Genomic DNA, 22035 nt, shown 5'->3' on the forward strand with positions numbered 1-22035 from the left:
GTATATAAAAAGCAATAAATGCAAATAATTAAAATCTTGTCTTACAGCGAAGAGAGTTTAACCCTAAATTTGTCAGTCCCAATAAAATCCCAAACTAGATTTTTCAAACAACCTAATCTCCTTAAGACAATCTGGTTAAAAATCCATCATTTAAAAAATATTTTCAAACAGGTTGATTTAAATTTTGACTAAAGACCTTCAAAATTATATACTGTTGTATAAACAAGGACTGAATTTTCTGTAAAATCAATTTGTCTTCTTGTAATTCATTAAACCAGTCCCCAAGCCTGTAATGATACAGGGGCTAGTATCGTTTTTTAATATTAATACAAGGAACAACAATTTCTCATTTCAGCTCTTAGATTCAACAATTTGGACTACAACTTTGGCTTAAAATGAATAGCAGTACGTTTTCAAATCTGGGTTTCCTCTGGATACTCTCACCCTATTTTTCATATTTGGACATTTAGGTTGGGGTGTGGGGTCATTGCAATTGCATATTTAAAATTTGGAATTTTCGGCCACCGTGCTTAGCAACATATGGTAGTCGCTTATCAGTGGGCCTAGCAAATCTAAACTTATGTTATATCAACTCACACCTGCATGAAATCGATAGGAAAATTTATTTTCTCAGAAATGGCAAGTATTATTAACATTATGTCTTTAATCCTGTGACAGACTAGACGAAACTACGGCATAGATGAAACCTGACCCTGTACTCGCCATTTGCATTACTAGTCACATGACTTCACAAATCTCAAACAACACTGGAGTCCAATAGTCACGTGATGTCAACAAAAAAACTCCTTTTTAATGGGGCTGTACAGAAATTCAAGTACAGTATATTAAATGAAAGTCAGATACTTTTTGTAAAAACCAGCAATCTGGCCAGTGATTTATCAAGCAGAGAGCACATGTCAACAAAACTCCAGAAGTTGTTCTTGGAATATATAAATATGGAGAATTCTGTGTTCTTTTGTTTTTCTATTTTTATTACAACCAGCATACAACTTTCATTTAGTATTTTTTTCTCTACAACATTTGAAAATGTGGGTTGTTAGATTTGTGTACTCATGCAACTAGCAATGCAAATTGTGAGTACCAGGTAACATTTCATCAATGCCGTAGTTTTATCATGTCTTTCAGCAGATTAAAGACAACAATTTTAATCCTCACAATTTCTTACAAAATGAGTAATTTTCATATCGATTTCATGCATGTATCACTCAATCTAATAACGTTTAAGTTTACTCGGCCATCCGGTAAGTGGCTACGCTTTGCCATGACCATGTGAGCATCTTGTGATGCTATACTGGTTTTCATACCTTCTATGTAACAAAAGATACGAATATCGAGCTGAGTTTGAAAATAAAAGTCTACTAGATGAATCTAATCCACTGAGCATTTGGATTCACTCAGCATATATGTTTACTGCAATCACTCAAATGATCCATACTGCATCCACCGAATATTCTGGTTAGAACTGGATAAATTTAACTCACGATCAGTTTAGTTATGACTCAATTACGTGACCGTTTCAGGTGTCAAGTGGTGGCGGAAAATTCCCGGGTTTTCCTGACTTTCGTCAATATTTGTGAAATTCAAGGACTTTTCACGGTCAGTAAAATTGTTTAATTTCTCCCAACTCTTTCCTTGATTTCCTGGTAGCGTGGGAACCGTGAAGTATGTAAAAATACAGTGTTCATCTGAGCTGATACTATTAAAGCATTCATACCTCTTTTCTTTTTGAGGGGGGGATGGTAGTTTCATCACAATGATAATTTTTATTCTCAACACATTGAAAGAAAAGGTCATGCTTATGCTTGGAATTTGTTTGTTCCTGAAAAGTTGCTCAGATCACCAGATTTGAACCAGGATACAAAGGACTGAAATAGCATGTGAATGCATCCAGCATTTTAATGAATTGGTGGGTAAAAAAACTATCCACAAAACATTTATTAACTACATGCTTAAAATTCTATATATAGTCACTTATAAGATGAGTCCAATAGCAAACACTGTCAACCCTAATCTGCCATCACATGTATTGGCAGAAAAGGGTTCATGTTGTTCTACTAATGATTCCTAACAAACTGCACAGACCCAGATCTGATAGCATATTATGTGATGGCATATCTAGGTCTGTGCAATTTTCAATTGGACTTGACTTACAAGCAGGTATATGCAATAATTAAATGGTTATGGGTGGAAAGATTAAATCTCAATCAATCATCCTGCATCTGGGCACAATTATTACGCATACCATTAGATACCTGATTAGAAGTTGGATCCAACTGCTAGGTATGTGCAGTTTGTTTAGAGTAATCTGTAGAACAAACAAATACAGGCATGTTGTTTGCAGCTGAATAAAACCATATCAGCCCAAGAAAGGTTTGTATTCAGACCAAAGAATTTCTTTATCAGTGGTGCAGACAATCCCCAGAGAATACATCCCAAGATTCATATCCATTTTACTATACAGAGCTTCAATGGCTAAGACTAGTATTCCAAAGTGAGTCTGAACAACACCTGCCCAGGCCAACACAAGTTGGTTGCCTCGGTGTGTCCTCGTCAAAGACATTTAGGTCCAATTTACTTGGCTTAATATATCCATTAGTATTTAAAGTGCCATTCAGAAAACCTAACCATTTTACTAAATGTGAAATTAGAAGTGAATGATAACTGTCAATTCATCTATTTGTATGAGTTACCAAGTTTTTTTTGGGGGGTCACAAAAAGGATAAATTTGTGCATGTTTTTTTTAACACAAACATTAATGCTCATTTGTCTTTAAATATGTACTTTGTAACAAAAAAAAAATCCACAAGAACAGGTACAAACAAAAAGTAATGAATTCAAAGCAATAAAGAACTGGATGCTATGGGCAGTTAGATCGACCAACACCAAGGTGTTAAAGAATGTCTAAACACCAACAAGTGGCACAACATGTTACTGTACACATTATTTAATCTGATGACTGCATCTAATTATGTGAACAGTTACTGTGGTTTCAGTTATTTCTTTGTTGACTAATTTTTCATCAATTTAAGATGAAAAACCCAAAAGAAAATGAGCCAAATATGATGCCAAAAACTCAACCTTATCCCCACTATTTTACTAATACATTCAAAACAATCAACAAAATGTCATTATATGATTACTGAACTTCATTACTGTAATAAAATATTGCCCCTTACATGTTTTAGTTTTTTTCTTTTAACCCTTTTAAAAAAGAATTTTTTAAAGCATTTTGTGTTTTTTTTCAATGCACAGGTATGTGCAGTATCTGGTAACTAATGGTTTGACTTACAAGAGGGAAAAAAATAAAGCAGTTAACGACAGTATTATTGAAAATTAAATAAAGAATAAACAAATAATCTAGGAATATTAGATTTAATCCTCATTTACACTGATGTTTCATTTAAGTGAAACTGCTGCTGAAAATATATGACAAAAACTGAATTGTAATACAAGATTTATCCATAAATGTAATCTGACTAAACAAATAATCTTGTGAGGTCACAGGCAAATAATTATTTTATGACCTTTGGATCTGGTTGGCTGACTGGATTTTACGGTGCACAAGCATTGAAAGGCTACAAAGAGACCCACAAAAATGGACAAATGATAATGATCAATGCATCAAAAAGATTCACCACCAAGTGATGACCAATGGAACCAGCCTATATGTGGTGGGTATATTTAATAGGGTATTTACAAGAATGAAGTTTGCTGACTCACTGAAAATTTTTCAAAACAAGGCTGCATATGGGTAAACTGCACACATTAGAAGACTTAAACATACAACTATTTTTACTTTACAGCTATCGCCACACATGTACTACTTAAACACATTGATCTCATCTGATGGATCTAGTGGGAACCTACAAAGGAATTATTCTCAAAATGATACATGCAACATATCATTTTTATTGTTTTTAAAATTTCCTAATGGATATATCATGCACAGAATGTAAGCACGATTTGCAAGTCTTACCACAAAGGTGCAGTTATTTGGCCAAATAGTAAGGTGTAAGGGAACATAATTAGTTGTCTATGCTCACAATACACCATATTTTGGTGGGTATAATGCACACTAATTTTACTAATTTCTTCTTTTCTGGAGTGGATGCACTATTTACAGAAATATTTTTAAAAAAGTTCTTCCAGGTCAATCTGACTAAAAGCACTGAAGCACTAAAGTTTTTGACACATGAAATATTAAATCCACTGCAATTAGACAAAATTGTTTATCAGTGTTATTAATGAGTTAAACACTGCTTACAAACCTTGATAGTCTTGATTACTTGTGTCAATTAACTCATTTTACTTCACATTACTGTCTAGCTTTCTGCTTTGACTCAACAAGAAATACACGTATATGTAACTGGTATGTTGTATTTCTCTGCCACATTTACATTAAAGCTGTACAAAGTGCAGCACTGCCGCAGAACATATATGATTACTATACCAAAATCATGTTCCATATTCAATAACTGATGATCTAACCACTAGGCCACAGGAGCGGTCAGATTAAAGTGAACATTATAAAGTAATATTGCATGGGTAAGAACAACATATGCATCTAATTAAGATTTTTTTAAAATTCTGCACATATATGCATCTCGAAAAAGAAAATAATAATGATAATGAAATCTTGTTTATGGTTGTTCAAAAACCAATTTTTGAGAGATGCAATGTTTTTGTGTTTGTTTTATGGATGTTTCTTTTTGTGTTTGCTTTTTGGATGTTTAACGTAAGATTAACAATTTCAGTCATATTGCTATGATGTCTACAATGTGGCAGTTTATCGTGATGTCTAGCACTGAGGCATCATGCTACAGACATGTAGCATCAAGTCCAACCCAATCGCATTATCTTGATGCCAGGCCAACCAGTTCTAACCTCTTAATGCTAAGTGCCAGGCCTTTTCATGGGTGTCCTCTATAGGTCTGACTGTAGATTCGAATTGAATGTATGCAGTAAGCCAATTCAAATATTTTTCAATTTTATATCTTTCCAGCAACCATTTATGAAAAAACAAGGGATAAAGTAGGGCTGCTGTTAAGAACAGTTGCAAATATATTGAAGAAAATAGTGATATTTTATAAAGAAAAATAGGATGAAATTTAAATAAATTAATGAAACATTACAATGTTTACCTGACTTATATTAATATACTTGAACAAAAGCATCCTGCTACCCACATAATGGCAGTCTCTTTAACCCAGGATGCCTTGATCTTCTTAAACACCCAGCTCCACATCACAAAGATCATATCAGAATTTACTTTGCAATGGCCATTCATGCAACATGTTATCAATTTTCAATATAAAATTTTCAAAAAATTTTGACAGAATATCCATTTTTGAAACAGCTGGGGAACAAAAAGTTGGAAAAAGCGAAAAAAGAGAAATTAAGACTTGGGAAAGAATGATATTTGTATAGTTTAACACAAGCCCAAACATTTGCACCAACATGAACTTTTTCCTGGCAAAAATTGTTCATTCAGAACCCTAAATTATCTACCTATCTATGCTGGCCCTTACCTGCTGGTGGTGGTGGAGGTGGCATCAAGGATTTGCCTCTGTCCCCAGGCTCAAAAGGACCATTATTAACTGCAGATGCAGTACTCTGGCTGTTAACCACTGAGGAGGGAGGTGGCATTACCATTGTTGGGGTTCCATTTGCATGATGCTCCAATGGTGATTGCCTAGAATGTTAAGTGTCATCCACTTGCAATATACATCATGCCTAAATGTTCAAATCTGACAATTTATATGATTCTTTGCATGTCTTTTTAAACTATGTTTACAAATACAATGTCTATTAGTAATCTACTGAATTTATTATAAATCATAATATCAGGATTTATGCTTGTGAAAGTGTTAAAGCCATAATTGGCATTTTTCAGGCCAAATGATCATCTCAACAAGGTTATACCGTAATTCAAATGATTCCGGAATAATTAACTAGAAAACAGTGTGGTAACTTGTAAAATTCTGATAAGAAAGACACAATGTCTGGTCATAATAATAAATGATACCAAGTTTTACTAACAACAGGTTCATGAGATAATAATTAAACTGAAGTATAACAGGCAAATAATTACAAAAATCAAAACTGTACAACAGTACAGAGTAAATGAAGGTGTAACTGATGGACAGATAAATGGAAGGATAGATGGGAACAACACTACATGTCCCTCCCATGTTCAAAACAGGGCACCTGCTTACCTTTGTTCCTCCAAGCCTTGTAGCCCTACTCCTCCATTTTGTGGCCCTAAATGAGGGCTCCAAGCCATGCTAACCACTTGAGAGGGGGATGAACCTCCAGAGCGAGCATGATCACTGCTTAAGGGTATGGAGGCATAAGATGAGGGAGGAGGTGGACCTTGTACCACCAGATTCGTCAGATGAGGTGGACCATGCTGAAAAGGATACAAGTAAACATTTACACATGGGTACTGCAAACAGCACATTATACATTTGTTTCATGTTTAATGGTCTTCCCTGCAGGCACAAACACACTAAACTTGCAATACAGAAACAATTTATTTTGATATTAGACTTTACCATGACTGTGATCTCCGAACTTTTTGATTCCTGAATCTATACACTTGCATATTTGGTCAAGGACCTTACTACTGAAAAAAAGTTTATTCTGCAAAACCTATTTTTCTCCATTCAGTCAGTGACCTTGACCTTGGATCTTTTGACCCCAAAAATCAGAAGGCTTCTTTCATACCCAGTGTGTATGTCATCCACTAACTGTAGATTAAAGGTACATGGTTAACAACTAAAGTTTTGTGTGCAGAAACAGTTTTTCTGCTTTCACTCATAGATCTTGACCTTTGGCCTTTCACCCCAGGGTTCTTACACAACCCAAGTGACTGCCATCCACAAAGTCTAGTAACTGCAGATGATGGGCAACTCAAGTTATGTGGGAAAACGAAGGTTGGACAACATCATAAAACAGTTAACTCATCTTAGTGTGGAAATGTAAAAAATGACTAACAGAAAAAGATGTCAAATATGCAAATTCTGACTCTTTACATTAATCCTCTAAGCATCTGTGTAGCCTAAAAATCGTGTCTAATTTAATTGATATACTGAGTTTCATTGGTAAAATGCTTTTTTTCCTAGACATAGATCAATTCAGAGTGGGTACTTTCATTCTAATTGAGAAGTTCATATTTGGTTCTTTGTAAAAATTATATGTATTTCTTGAGAGTTAAATTTTAAAGGTATTCCCCCATTTTCCACACTGGTTATCCTTGTTACAAGAAATGTGTATATCCTATGAGAGATTAAAAATTTTTTTTTTTTGTATTTGAATAATGGTGATTAATTTGGGTTTCATGGCATTCAAACTAGACCTTACTTTTGATGCACCACATATACTTGCTTGATGAATTTTTAATGCACATTCAATTTACACTTAGTTGGGGTCATGTTATAAGCATGACATACAACACATTTGATAAATTTAGAGGATATACTGGAAATTCTTTTTTCTGCAGAACAAATAAAATGGTCCCAAACAAATATTTTTACATTTTTTAAACTACCATTTCCATCCAGAAATTCATATGTGATATGCAGTGTTTGCACGTTTAATTATAGTATTTACAACACAATATACACCACTCCCTCGATAACTCGCAAACCTGCTTATAATGCGGTGTCAAGCATGGATCCCATTTTTTAAACCCGAAAATACCCCCAAAATTTATCCCTATTTGTTGAACTTGAAAAAAAATCGTGATCAAAATTGGTAACGGAAACTTTAATGTATCACTTGTTTTATTGTTGAAAACAGTAGATAGGACCTGGAAATTTTGATCAACACTATGAAATATCAAATTTAAAAATAGCTCATACAATTTTTTACATTTTCTTTCCAAACGACATTCCTAGTACCCCGCAATTAACGATATGTAAGGAAATTTTGATCAATGAAAATGTCACTTACGCCGAGTGGATAAATACAAATTAAATTAAAAAAATTATCAATTGAAATTAGTGTTCTACTTCCATCTTTTAGTTCCTTTTAAGTGTAATCATCATAAATGCAATGTGTCCTCTTGTAATTAAATGTAAAATGTGTCAATCTACCTTAACAGCTATGTCGTGAGTGTTTCTCTGAGAACCTAAGTGCCGACCGTGTTTTGATAACTGAATTGCGGAAGTATTTGTTGTATTGTTGCACTGAATTAAAGCTGGCCTCCTCCGTATTATCACGTTAATTATGTCTTTTGAATATAAAAAAAGGAGGAGGAATAAAATAGTTAAAAAGCACAAAAATCAGACTAACTTAAAATCTAGCGGCTTCGGTCATATGTCGGGTGAACTCACTTCATTTGATCAGTCAAACACTTGAATAAACGTTACTGTGTATGTAACAGAAACTACCTTAAATTAACCGACTCTTTCATAACTGTGATCAAAGATAACAAGGCAGTCAAGCGAAATGAATACTTCGTAAAATATCGAGCTTGATTTCACAAATAGGGACCATTGTGGACAAGCGAGGTGCAGAGAATTCTTGAACTGGCATTTAGAGATATCCTCAGGGATGATAAGAAATTTCATTATTACTTCCACTGAAATCACAACATTAACACTGTACTAATTGAACAATAAAAAATTGAGTTTCGATGTAGATGTATCACAAAACAAAATGTTGCATGTTTATGAAAAAAAAGGAATCTTGTTTGGTGGTGTATCAACAGTTAGTCTAGTTCCCAAATTATGGACTACAGATTTTGCAAGATACTATTAAATACCACTACGGGAACAAGACTCATCAAGAAAACAAAAAGCAGTGACGTAATACACATATTTTTCACGTACACATGATGGTTGTTTAAATCAGTTAGAATGATCTTTCATATGTTGGATATTTTGAAGAAAAAAATGTTATTTAAACAGAATAACAAACAACTTCATTAGAAAAAGCACATTATTAAAAATTATTATCGACATGATTGTAAAATGAGGATTCAGTCATTAAACAGCCCAGTTCCCTAATGCTGGCCCCCCCCCCCTTTCAGTTTTCTCCACGTCAAAGCGATTTTTTCCAATTTTTGGAGGTCCCTCGGTAACTTGCGCCTCGTTTATAGTGCGGTCTATGTTTGTGGACCCCGTTGTGTGCGAGTTATCGAGGGAGTGGTGTAGTGTGACCCTGCTATTGCATGCTCCATTATAACACAAATTCAGATGTATGATTGTGGTTTGGCTCCCAAAATGTCATATACATATATTTTTCTCATACATGAACAAATATTTGTTTCTTCTTTTGTTACATAAACTAATTTTTTGTTCATAATTACATATCATCTTCACAATGAACTGTCTTATCATAATCTGCTTTTGCTGACATCTGGCCTGTTTACTATATGCTGTAATACACTCCAACAGTCATACTACCGGGTCTAGTTACAACTGACCAACCTCTGAAGGAAGAAACAGTAACTGCTACAATAAACCAATGACGATTAATTCCTTTTTTTTTAATGCACCCAGAAAAATAGTTTTGCTGAAACTTCAAAGAAAACTAATTACCTATGAAGTAGTGATCATTCTGTATAAATACTAAGCAAATAAAAAACGAATCAGTCTCAATCAATGTTCTACAATTATTTGATGTTGCTGCCACAACAAGAAATGGGCATTTGTTTGGTTCCCAAAGCTCTCCTTTAGCAGTGACTTCAACAGTAAATGCACCCTTCATCAAAGAGAGCTGAATCTTCAAGAAAAAGAGAACCTTTTACCAAAGGAAGTCAGCACCAAACTTAAATAATAAAATCTGATGGATTGTTGCATTTTCCAAAGTGACTGGAACACGTTTATTGTGCCTTGAAGTTTCCTTTTGCAGAAAAATGTTTATGCTTACAACTGCTACCAATAGTGGCATAAATGCAAATTTAATTTTCAACTTTTTGAAACCACAGATATCTGGCCATCACATTAACTGAAAATGGGGTACCTCACAAAGATGGTTGTTAAACTTTTAAATTTGTTAATGTTTTCATTTTTCTATGAATAGCGTCATCCCCTGGATAGCCTTGGCAAGATGATATGTCTCCAGCTGACCAAAAGCCAGGCCAATTTAATCACACGTACATGTAGTATGTAAACAACTTAGCCAAATGTTACTGGCAACAATATTGTAGCTAAATGTTAAGTGTCAGTTGGATATAGATCAAACGAGGACTACCAATTTTTTTGTACATGTGAATTTTTTAACACGTGATCTATGTTCAAATTCATAGATTTTTCATATACATGTACAGTACTTAACAGAGTATGAAATACAAATGTTAAGCTGTCAATATATAAGTGTATTTCAGACTAGTTTGTCTTCATTTAATCAAAGGAACATATTTTTTCACCTGCTTTTATTAATTATCCCCCCCCCCAAACATTCTTTTGGTGTGTGCATCATTTTCTTCAGCTAACCAACCTGGTTGGTTATAACATGGTTTGGTCTATAACACGGTCAGGTTCTATGGTCCGCAACCACCGTGTTATAGCCGGGTCACACTTTACTTACATCTACATTTATTTTGATTATAATAATCTGAAATATTAAATTAAATATTACTCATCTAAAAGTGTAGTGTCCATCAATGTTGTTTACCATGGGTCTTTACCAGAAAGTATACTGCTTTCATTTTCACAGTCCGAACAAATTGAATTTATATTCTTTATTGTGTTTTGCTGTACAAAACAGTTTGTTTTGATGCATTGAAAGCTTTGATTTGATCTGATTTGCATTTGCCATTTTCATTAGCCAGATCTAATTCCCAAATTATATTTCCTAAATTATCACCAAGTGCATGTGGGTCAACAAGACCTTAGTTTGTAAAGACAGTAACCACTTGATATTTATTCAGTTCCAAACAGTTCTACAACCCCCTGTGCCATCTGAACTTAATCCCCTAGCATCCAAAGGCAGCATCCAGTTTGTTTTCCCAGTTGACAATCTTTTGATCACACTACAAATCTGATACCTGAATGCCTAGCAGAGCCTTATGGTGCTTATTTGAACTTCTTGCAGACACCTGTTCAGTTACACAAACCGGTTGATCAAAGTGTCACACATAAGCATCTGCAGATGGCAGTAAAGATGATGTTTAGAGTGAACAGGTAAAGGTGGAGGATTTTAGATCATTATTTGGTGATTCAGAAAATGCTGAATTCTTGTGGTTGTAACCAGATGACATAGTGTGAATCACTAAAGTGTGAATTTTTATTTTCAATGTTTATATGTAAAACTTATGGAATTATCATGTTACAGGATATTGTGAATCAGATCATTCATGACTGCTATTGTGTGACCTATAACTGATATCAGGGATTTAACATATAAATTGACTAATGTCAAACATTATGGATATTTAAGGATTCTTTACAGAAAGATGGACAAACAGTAAGTTTTCAATTTATTTGTGACATATTCCTCTAAATAACATAACTGTATTTATTTTACACTGATTTTTATCTTTGAATTTCTGCATTAGTTTATTTTATACTGGTTTTGTCTTTGAATTCCCTATCAACCCATCCAGTTTTGTTTGTTGATTTTCCAAAGTGAAACCCTGGTGTATGTGTGATTTGGACTTTTAACGTAGCTTTAAAAAAATTTCAGTCATATTGCTCTGATGTCTGCAGTGTGGCAGTTTATAGTGATGCTTAGCAATGAGGCATCATGTCACAGACATGTAGCATCATGTCCCACCCAGTCACATTATCCTGACACCAGGCCAACCAGTCCTAACACTAACTCTTAATGCTGAGCACCAAGTGAGGCAGCTGTCATTACCATAAGTCTTTGGACTCAGCTGGAGATTGAATCCACGACCTCACGCATCTGAGGCAGATGCTCTAACCACTAGGCCACCTGAGTGGTCACTGCAACCCTGGTAAACTGATGGTACAGATGGATTTGACTTGCAATGTCAATTATCTTTCAAATTTAATACTGATTTCACCAATTTGACTATATAGTCTTAAAAAAAATTGTTCTGAATATAAAGGCATAAACAATATCCATAGCTACTTGCTCATAATCAAACTTATACAACATCTTGATAATGCATATCCATTTACCAAGTTTTATAAAAATTAGATGAGAAACAGACTCGAGATTTAGACAGGGAGAACAGGTAAGCCAATCACATCCAAGATATCTCCTTAATACTGTAGTATCATTTATTTTCGTTGGGCTCAATTTTCGTGGTTTTGTAAAAAAAAAAATGACCTTTTCGTGGGTACTTAAATTCGAAGTTTTGCCTGTCAAAGTTTGCATATTAGTAGGTATTTAATTTCATGATTTAACCTCTACAAATACCCAAAATAAAGAATACAAAAGAATAAAACTATGCCAACACAAACAGCAGTCACTTTAATGTTTAAAACAATACTACCACCTGTATGAGCACAAATCAAAGACCTGGCAAATTCAATACTTACACCGTGTTTTCGACCAAGTGAATAACATCAGTTGAAGCTGATGCAGCCAACAACACTAAAACAATACTTCCATCTCTATGAGCATAAGTAAAACATCTGTCAAGATAAATCACTTCAACATGTTTTCATTTGAGTGCTCAAAATCAAAGGAAGCCAAAGCAGTCAACAACACTAGGCCAATCAGTTATTAAAGTACATATGAATGATCTCTAACTTAAACCATTGTCCACCAAGCTGCAGCATCAGTACTTTCGGATCATCATGGCGTTAACACAGTGGCTTAAGAGTGGTAAAATTCAACTTAGACACACCCCTCCGTACCTGGACTTCCTAACCTATCACAAGCTGCGAACACGGTGCAGGTGCTTGCTTACCAGGCAGATAATGATTGTGCCTGCCTCTTGTACAGATGGACTTCAACCACTAGACTTGATAGTAAATAAAGAGTACAAAGAAGAATTAAAGTCACAATTCCATGCTAAACAGGTCATGGATGTCATTATAGAAAAAAAAGATGTTACTGGTGACGATCAGTGCACAGTATTAGTAAACCTTGCAACCTCATTAATCAAGCCAATTCACAGTGAATAGATAATTGCAGCTCACGTGACAATGAGTGAAAGATTGGACCTAATTATCAGTGTTGTGAGAAAGCTGGACTTGTTTAATTCAGCAATTTGGTAATTATTTACCGGAGAAGTATTTGTGAGTACCATGAGACTTGATTGACATGATGTTGATACAGTGGCTTTGTCCAAAAATCTGTGTTTCATTCATAATAGTGTTTCAAGAAATAGTTAATGTATTTTACAGGACTGTTGTTCCTTTGGATAAAATTAAATGTGTTATCAGAAGGATTTAAATGTTTCAACAACAGCTGTACTCAACTGAAGGATTGATTTGGATAAGTACTAAATTTAATTTTCATATAATGTTATTTTGTATTATTTTTTTTCTTTCATTTTGAGTATTACTATTGTTTAAATACCTTATGCTTTTTCTCCATTTTCTCTCTATCCTTACTTACCTCACATATCAATTAAACGCAGTGAATGTAAAATTACAGCTATCGGATACCTTATGGAACGTGTGCATTAAAACAATATAAAATGATTTATAATTCTTGTTTCAAAAGGTTAAAATACAAAAATAAAACAAACACATCATCCTACATGGCTCATTTTTCATTGAGAATTTTAATTCATGGTTTGGGGCAACAATGAAAGCCATAAAAATTGATGATACTACTGTATGCACAGAACATGCTTATTGCACCTGTTGAAGACAATGATAATATAAGCTTCTTCACCAATCTGGCATAAAATCTGATTGGAATGCTGTCTCCAGACTGGTAATATGCTCAGATCTTGCTCACAATCAAAGTTATCAAACACCTTGATAATAAAAGATTAAGTAACAAGTTTGATCAAAATATGGTCAGAAATATGGATAGTAGAGTGTTGACGAGTCCAGCCAGTCTGATGCTAAATCACTCCATTAACATGCATTGCTCTCATTCATACTCATACTCAGTGAAGATCTTTGATACAAATCTATTTACCGAATTTTATCAAAATCAGTCAATCAGATCAATCACCTAATAAATATGCACAGGTCATGATCATAATAAAAAGCATCCAACATACTGATAATATTTGCTCCGTTACCAAACAGGATAAAAACCAGGTCAGAAATATGTCTCTCAAGTGCGATGAAACTCATTTAATCATATGCAAGATTACCTCAATAATATGCACAGATTTCACTCATAATAAAATACATTATACATTTTGGTGATATAAGCCTATTTACTGAATTTGATAACAATCTGATCAGAGATAAAGTTGCTAAAGTGTTGACAAGTGCAATCTGAGATCTTGAGCTTATATTCCTGGTTTGGTAACAAGCTCAGATAATCAGAAGCAAGATAAAACCATGCATCGATCTCGCTAACATTTGAACTGGTCGAAGCACTTCATGATATCAAGTATATTCCGAATTCCATCAAAATGAATCAAAGCATGGCCTCCAGAATGATAACAAGCTTAACTTAATAGATGTATAACACACAAACACATGACATATGATTCAGCATAATACCATATACTCAACTGACCTTACAGAAAGGTAACTACTGCAAAAGATCACAACAGTAGGATATGTACATGTTGACTGCATGTGAATAAGGTCTAAAAGGTTTCCAGGAAATTCATCAAGAATTGCAACCAGCTGTGCATACAAAAATCACCATGATAAGAACAGCAAACAACATGAAAATGGGCGGCACAACTCTTGGATAAAAAAAAAACTGCAACCAGTTGTGCATACAAAAATCATGATGAGAACAGCAAACAAGAAAATGGGCAGCACAACTCTTGGAAAAATAAAAAAACTGCATCAGAGCATGATAGAAGAACATTCTCATGTGGAACCCATGTCAATAATGTCTGCCAATTTTCAAGGCCATTCATTGAAAATCGTGTGACATAAGAAGTAACATATATAGTATATACAGTAGAACTTTGATTATACATCAGGGTGTGGGATTGAAACAATGACAGATATGAGAACAGAACAGTAACAGAATATGTACATTAAAAGTATTATGCAATATACCCAGTGATAAAAAAAATCATAATATCTACATATGTACATGTACCTGTGTTTAATAGTTCGTTCAATGCTCTGACAGTTAACAGAGACTGAGGGTTGACTGGGTGCTGGATAATCAAAGTTCTACTGTATAATTAACACCAAAAAAGAAACATAACTCATAAAATATCAAATGTATCAGAGCGTGACAAAACAATGTACAAAGTGATATCAGCCAGGTTCCAACACATTCCATGCAAAATTGAGATTGGTTGGACACAAAAAGTTGAGGATACTCAACAGACATACAAGACAACCTGCCCCTGCCATATTCATGGTGGCTGCATAAAAATTAAGCATCCACATAACACTATGGCTGGCCTTCAAACAATGTTGTGATATATCAATAGCATAAAACTGAATGCAGGCAATACAGTAAATTTCTCAAACACAATACTTTCTTTTTTCTAAAAGTACAATCCTTACCTCATATCCTAGCAGATTCTCTGGCACTTTATCTTCCTGTCGCTCTTCAGTGAACCTGCGTTTTGGCTCCTCCCTGGGGGCAACAGAATATGTGTAGGAGGCAGAGGATACAGACACTGCTGTGGATGATGGAACAGTGGAGACATAACTGTTGGAGGGAGAACTGTTTACATAGCTTCCTGATAAACCCTGCCAGGAAAATGAGGAAACTTCAATAGCTTGGTTTTATTTACCAAATTTTTATGGTAAACAAAGTTTCTTCAAGAATACTTACAGATCTTAAAATATTAGGAATACATCCACTAACTTGCAAATCCAGCTCTCCTGAGCTAAAAATAATGTTTACCATAATAATTTATTTGTTTTATCAACAGAAGTGTTGAAAAGTTGTTTGCCTGCCATGATACAGGGCAGACAAGACTGATCTCTCCCTGCACAGAGAGATTGAAGCTAAATCAAGTCAATCATCAGTTTTTTTTTCTACTGGAACGGATCTGAATGATTTTCACGGATGCAACTGCAGGTAGAGCTTGGGAGAGTGTGCCAAAATTATGAACAGGAAAGGATTATGAAAAAAAAAAAGATTTTACTCTTGGTTTCATCTTAAAATATAATACCTGATAATAATATGCTAGGAGAATAGGTAACAGGATGAGTTACATACTCTAAATCCCGAGCCGACACTTTCTCCTAATGTATACGAGTTTTGTGGTTTAGCTAAAAATATTTCACTCACACAAATCAAGAGGAAGTAAGGTAACACATGTTGTACAAAGCTGCTGAACAACCTGAAAAGGTAGCTTGTTGTGTTGCTGGCATATACCCCACTAGGCCAAACGAAGTCCAGTTTTGCATATTTTAAATCTGGTAGACACAAAATTTCTAAGGGACATCTGCACCATTATCTTTTCTGCACATACTTACATGACTGTAATACAAGCATCACAAAAAACTTAAGTAACCAGGGAGTATTATGAAATAAATTTTGAATATCCCTCAATGATAGCATCTAACACCAGACTAATTTCTTGTTTTGTAATGAGCAACAGAAATAGGGTACTAAATTATGATCACCAATCCCAGTCCACTCTATGCTGACAATGCATGATTTTAGTTCTGTAGCATCATGTGATTGTAATACTTTAAAGTAGAACTTTTTTTAAATATCCAATTCCTACATCAATCATGTTCATCCATTCTAATACACCACACTACTGGATATTTCAAAATAAACGATTAAAAAAACCTACCTGTAGGTATGCTGAAGATGCTGGTGGTTGGGAAATTGGTGGGCCTCCCCATATATGACCCCCAACACTGATAGGAGGGACAGGCATTGGCTGGTATGCTTGGGGTTGAATATGGTGTCCTGGTGGGCCAACCTGCAGGGACTGAGAATAATCTGGACCCAGAGAGGGTGAGGATGAGGGTGGGAGACTGATCTGAGAATGGACCACAGTCACTGTCCCTGGTAGCTGGCCAGCTAAGGACATTTGGCCAGGAACCTGACTAACCAGAACCTGACTGGGCTGGCAAATGCTCATCTGACCACCACCAGGGCCTGAAAATATAACACAAGACAGAAAAAAATTTAAATTCATCTTTGACAACTATTTACTCACCCCATCCCTGGTTCTTATGATGTTTTATACCATAAACTGTACACATACATTTCAAACCTATGAGTTATTAGTGAAGATGATGAAGTCACAAAGGAAACCATAAGAAATCTTGACAAAAATATAAATTAATAATAATGTACATGGTATAACACTGCTTAATACTAATACATTTTTGCCCTCTGAAACATATACTACAAGAACAAGAAATAAAAAGATGTATGCTCGAAACGCAAGCATGAAACCAAATTTTTCATAAAAATCACTGTGTGTGTATATGTGTGGACATGGACTGAAATGACTGCAAACATCCAGACCATGCCAAAGATTATTTCATGGTTTCAAGTCTCTGGATTTATTAGTGTAAGTGGTGTGTGATTTGGATTTAACAATCTGAGTCATACCACTACAATGTCTGCAGTGTGGCACTTTACAGTGAAATCTGTCACTGGGGCATCATGTCGCAGACATGTAGCATCATGTCCCACCCAGTCACATTATCCTGACACTGGGTCGACTAGTCCAAACACTAATATCTTAATGCCGAGTACCAAGTGAGGCAGCTGCTAATACCATTTTTGGTACAACTCAGCCAGGGTTTGAACTTGCAACCTCCTTGCATCTGAGATGGACAATCTACTACTTGTTGTGAAGTGGAGTTGGGCAACAACTTAAACTCCTGAAATTACTATCATTATTAACATAATGAGAGTATTGTATATGGTCCACTATACATCTGGCGTGTGGTAAAGAGTATTATCATACTTCTGTTTAAAAACCCTTTCATTGGTTGGATTATCTTGTACTAAAAATGCAGTACCTATTGAACACGTGTACTATGCTACTATCACTGTGATCTTGACCTTTGACCCCTTGACACTAAAGTCAATACTTTCCATGCCTTATATGCATGACAGCCAGAAAGGTTGCCCTAAAAGCATGCTACTAATGAACTTTGGACTAGGCATATGGCACAGAAGTTGCTATTCCTGTAGATTTTTTATCTTGACCTTTTGAATCTGAAATCAACAGGCATCTTCCTTGTCTCAAATGCAAGCCATCAAAAATGTCTGGTTTTGGTCTGTGGCGTAAGTCATAAGTTTATTTTCCAGAAACTGTTTTCCTTATGAGAGGGTACTATGTTCACCTTTGACCTTGAAAACCACAAATCAATAGGTGTCTTCCTTACAAGTTATATATATATCTTTGGTTTTAAATAATTTTTCTGTCTTTCAGTCACTATGACCTTGACTGTTTAGCCGCCTCCATGCATGCATGCACACACATGTACACGCATGCACACACGATACACATCATCATAACATGATACACTCTACCTGATGGCAGGTGCATAGCAATATTTTGAGGCTAATGTGTCCCCTTCTGCACCCCCCACCATTCTAACTCCAACTCTATCCCTTTGAGTTTCATCAAACTTCTAAACCTGTTGTGCAGATCAACAGACCATCCACAATTATCCAAAAGTTTAATGTCTATCTGTAATGGTGTAGGAATTAATGTGTATTAAACATACACAAGGATGATCAGATGGGCAGGGTAACATAATCACATATATGCCAACTCCTCGAGAGGAATAAGCATAATTATTGCTATTATTAGTATCAAGAAAGCATAATTTGAGCATAAAATGTGTAATCTATACATTACACGCCAGAATAACAGCATGTATGAAAAATATACATTTTTGCTAGAAACTTTGTTCTGCAGCTGGTCAAAATTCTTGTCACAAAAGTTCAAAATCCATATGATGTACATCCAAATATACTGACAAATTATCTCAGACCTGCCAACATTGAAAAAATCAAAATCAGGAATTTGCCCCCAGATCATCAGGAGGCAGGGTAATAAATCAGGAGGTACAAGAGTAAGGTGTATATATCATGATAAAGATGTATACTTTTATTATTTAAGTCAACTGTATGTTGCAGATATGCATTTCTGCAAAAGTTCATCATTTATTTGTCCTTGGGTGCCAAATTTGCTAACAAGAATAGCTTCCACGGTTGATGCTGACAGGCTGGCTCTTTGGCTAGTTCTGCTTTTTCTGACCATTGAGAATGCTCTCTCAGCATTGCTGTTGCTGTGCGGTATTGAAAGTATTGATAGCATTATCCTCACAAGGGTTGGAAACAAGAGTTGGCCAGATCCATCCTTTTTTTTCCCCTGAGAGCAACCCACTGATGATCTGCTTATTCCACATTCACTGTGTTTATTAATATCATCTAGACCACCACATCATATTGAGAGATGTTGTGAGCAGCATTGGCAGAATGCATGATAGGCCCTGCAAGTTGATGGACGAATGAAAGCAAACTGCTTCCCCCAATCACTCATATTTTTGATCCCATTCCTTTTCTTGACTGTTGAAAATTCATCAGTTACTTCCTTTTCTTTTTTTCGCTTCCTGCTGATAAACTTATCCTATATGTTGCTGAGATTTGCTGATGGGGTCAGAAAAAAGAGAACCACACTGTAAGACAATCTCTTTGTATTGGCAGGTGAAAAGTGGAAATTTAGCCTGATATGGTAAAGTACTAAGAAACATACCAGACACAGAAAAACTAGATACAGAAAAAGGAAATGGAAAATGATGTTTTTGTATATATAAAAAATAAGGATTTTTATTTTCTTGAAGAGCTAAACAAATCAGGGAATTGGGAGAGAGGTCCAAAAATCGGGATTCTCCAGATTTTTTCAGTAGGGTTGGCAGTCTGTTATTTATATTTAGCACTCACTGTAACTAGTGTACTTGTGTAACTTTCACCGAATGATCATGAACTGGAACTTAAATTACAATGAGCATGATCATGTGCTCAGCATGCTGTATAACAATACTCTCACTTTCTTTTGCAAAGGTTTGTAAAGCAGTGATTCTTTATCCTTTTTTCTGATCTGACATGTTTTGAAGTTTGAAAAGATCCATCTGCTCTGACATTTTCCATCATATAACATCAACAACTTGCTGGGTAAAGTGTTTTGCTGAACATGTGGCACCATTTTCTTTAAAAGTATGAACTAGTTTGCTGACTAACTAGCTTACCAATATAATGAATCTGTGGTGCAAAATTCAAATTTGAAGAAACACTTATGTTTTCTTTAAAATAGGTCATATGCCATTGCTATGAATAGCAAATAGGGAAAGAGTATTCTTATACTATTCTTATGCAGCAGTAATCTTTTTAAGAATATTCTCAAATTTATATCAGTGGAATTAAAGAGGTGATAATAAAAATGACAAAAACAACTTTTCATTGCTTTATGTTTATATTTTTAGAATCCATATACAGGCCAGTGTAAAATTTGGTGAAAACCATAATGGATGGCATGTATGTCATCTGCACCTTTGATTAAATAAGTATAGGGATAATTGAGTATGTTCATTATAACTCCAAACAAGTGACATTCATTTCAACTAAAAGCTGTGCTTACCCAGCATTTGTGGTTCTGATGTTGGCATCATCTGTTGTAGCTGAGTGATACCACCACTGATTGGCTGGGAATATGTGTGCTGCAACACTGGAGGTGGTACGCTGAAGTTCGGTAAAACTGTAGTACCTGCCTCTACCTGCCCTGCTATACTCATGTGGGGTACACCTGTCAGACACATGGTTGTGTTCACTGTAATAGATGTTTCCCATACAGTTAAACATGCTTTATCAAATCTTAAAATGATGGACACTTGCTAATGCAAGGACAAGTATACAGTGCGAACCAAATTTCTTTCACCTTGCTGTCATATTCAACCTCTAAAATATACATTAAACAGGAGTCCCCTGTGGAGAATAATGCTCTACTATCCAGAATTTCCAGGAACGGAATGTCAGAATCACTCCTCACAAGTCGCTACATAATTGACCTTACAGAGAGAAAATGCATGAATATTTGTTGACTTCTATTTTCAACATATTGCAATTTGTTCTAACAGCCCAATAAAGTACATAACTTTAAGTCATACAGAGAGTTCAGTGATCTGATTATCCATATTGTATGCTCCTTTCATGTTCAGTTTTGTCACACTGACAATTACTGGCTATTATTAACACTAATAATTATGAAGATGACAAAAGATAACCACTGAGGAGCACAGTATTTTGATCCAGTCAGCATAAAATAACATCTGGTTGATATGAAGTAAAAATTATACGACAGCCATTGTGTTTCCTCTCTTTTAAGATTATGAAATGTGCCTAAAAGGGTACCAGACTAAAACCTTTCAATAATGTAACAACCTTGCTTCCTTTGTAAATGCAGCATTTCATACTAATAAGTGCTAGGGGCCCCGAGTGGCCGAGTGGTCTAAAGCGCTCTTCGTTACGGATCACTGCCATCTCATATCTGTCTGCGGCGGTTCGAGTCTAAGATTCAGCCAATGTGGGTATGTGAGAAAGCTTGCCAGTAGCTTCTCGTGGGTCGGTGGTTCTTTCCGGGGTTTTCCCGGGTTCTTCCTCCACCATTAATACTGGCCGCCATGTATAGCCTATCGTGTGCTGAAAAATGGCGTTAAACCCCACAACAACAACAACAACAACTAATAAGTGCAAATTGCCAATGATGCAATACATTGTTGCAAAAAGAGCTAAATGCCTTCAGACATTCAATTTAGAAGAAAAAGTGAAAGCAATTCAACTCAACAAAATGAGGTAGAGTCCTATGACTGCTGCTAAGAAATTTGCTTTCAGAAAGATTCAGATAAACATCATCATTTTTCTATGTCAGTGGGAAAATGAAACAGATGCACACTGATCGTTACTGATGTTTGGATCCAGATATTTCTGACAAGGTAGTTTTGCACCAAGTAAGTATGAAATATTTTAAAAAATTAGTTATGGGTTTCACAT

General features: G+C 35.2%; 1 protein-coding gene across 2 annotated transcripts in view; it reads right to left on the bottom strand.

Moving 5' to 3' along the window:
- The window catches only part of LOC149801795 (uncharacterized), a 95868-nt gene that overhangs the window by 11979 nt on the left and 61854 nt on the right, over positions 1-22035 (bottom strand). For both annotated transcript variants that reach the window (XM_089956140.1, XM_089956139.1), the window contains exons 14-18: positions 20627-20815; positions 16808-17118; positions 15558-15746; positions 6237-6430; positions 5550-5713 (exon numbers count right to left, since the gene is read on the bottom strand). In XM_089956140.1, coding sequence (XP_089812266.1) covers positions 5550-5713; positions 6237-6430; positions 15558-15746; positions 16808-17118; positions 20627-20815 — 1047 coding nt within the window. The remainder of the gene's footprint in view (positions 1-5549; positions 5714-6236; positions 6431-15557; positions 15747-16807; positions 17119-20626; positions 20816-22035) is intronic.

The sequence above is a fragment of the Sinohyriopsis cumingii genome, chromosome 4 (genome assembly GCF_028554795.1).
Source record: "Sinohyriopsis cumingii isolate HCF-2022 chromosome 4, ASM2855479v2, whole genome shotgun sequence".
Taxonomy (NCBI): Eukaryota; Metazoa; Mollusca; class Bivalvia; order Unionida; family Unionidae; genus Sinohyriopsis; species Sinohyriopsis cumingii.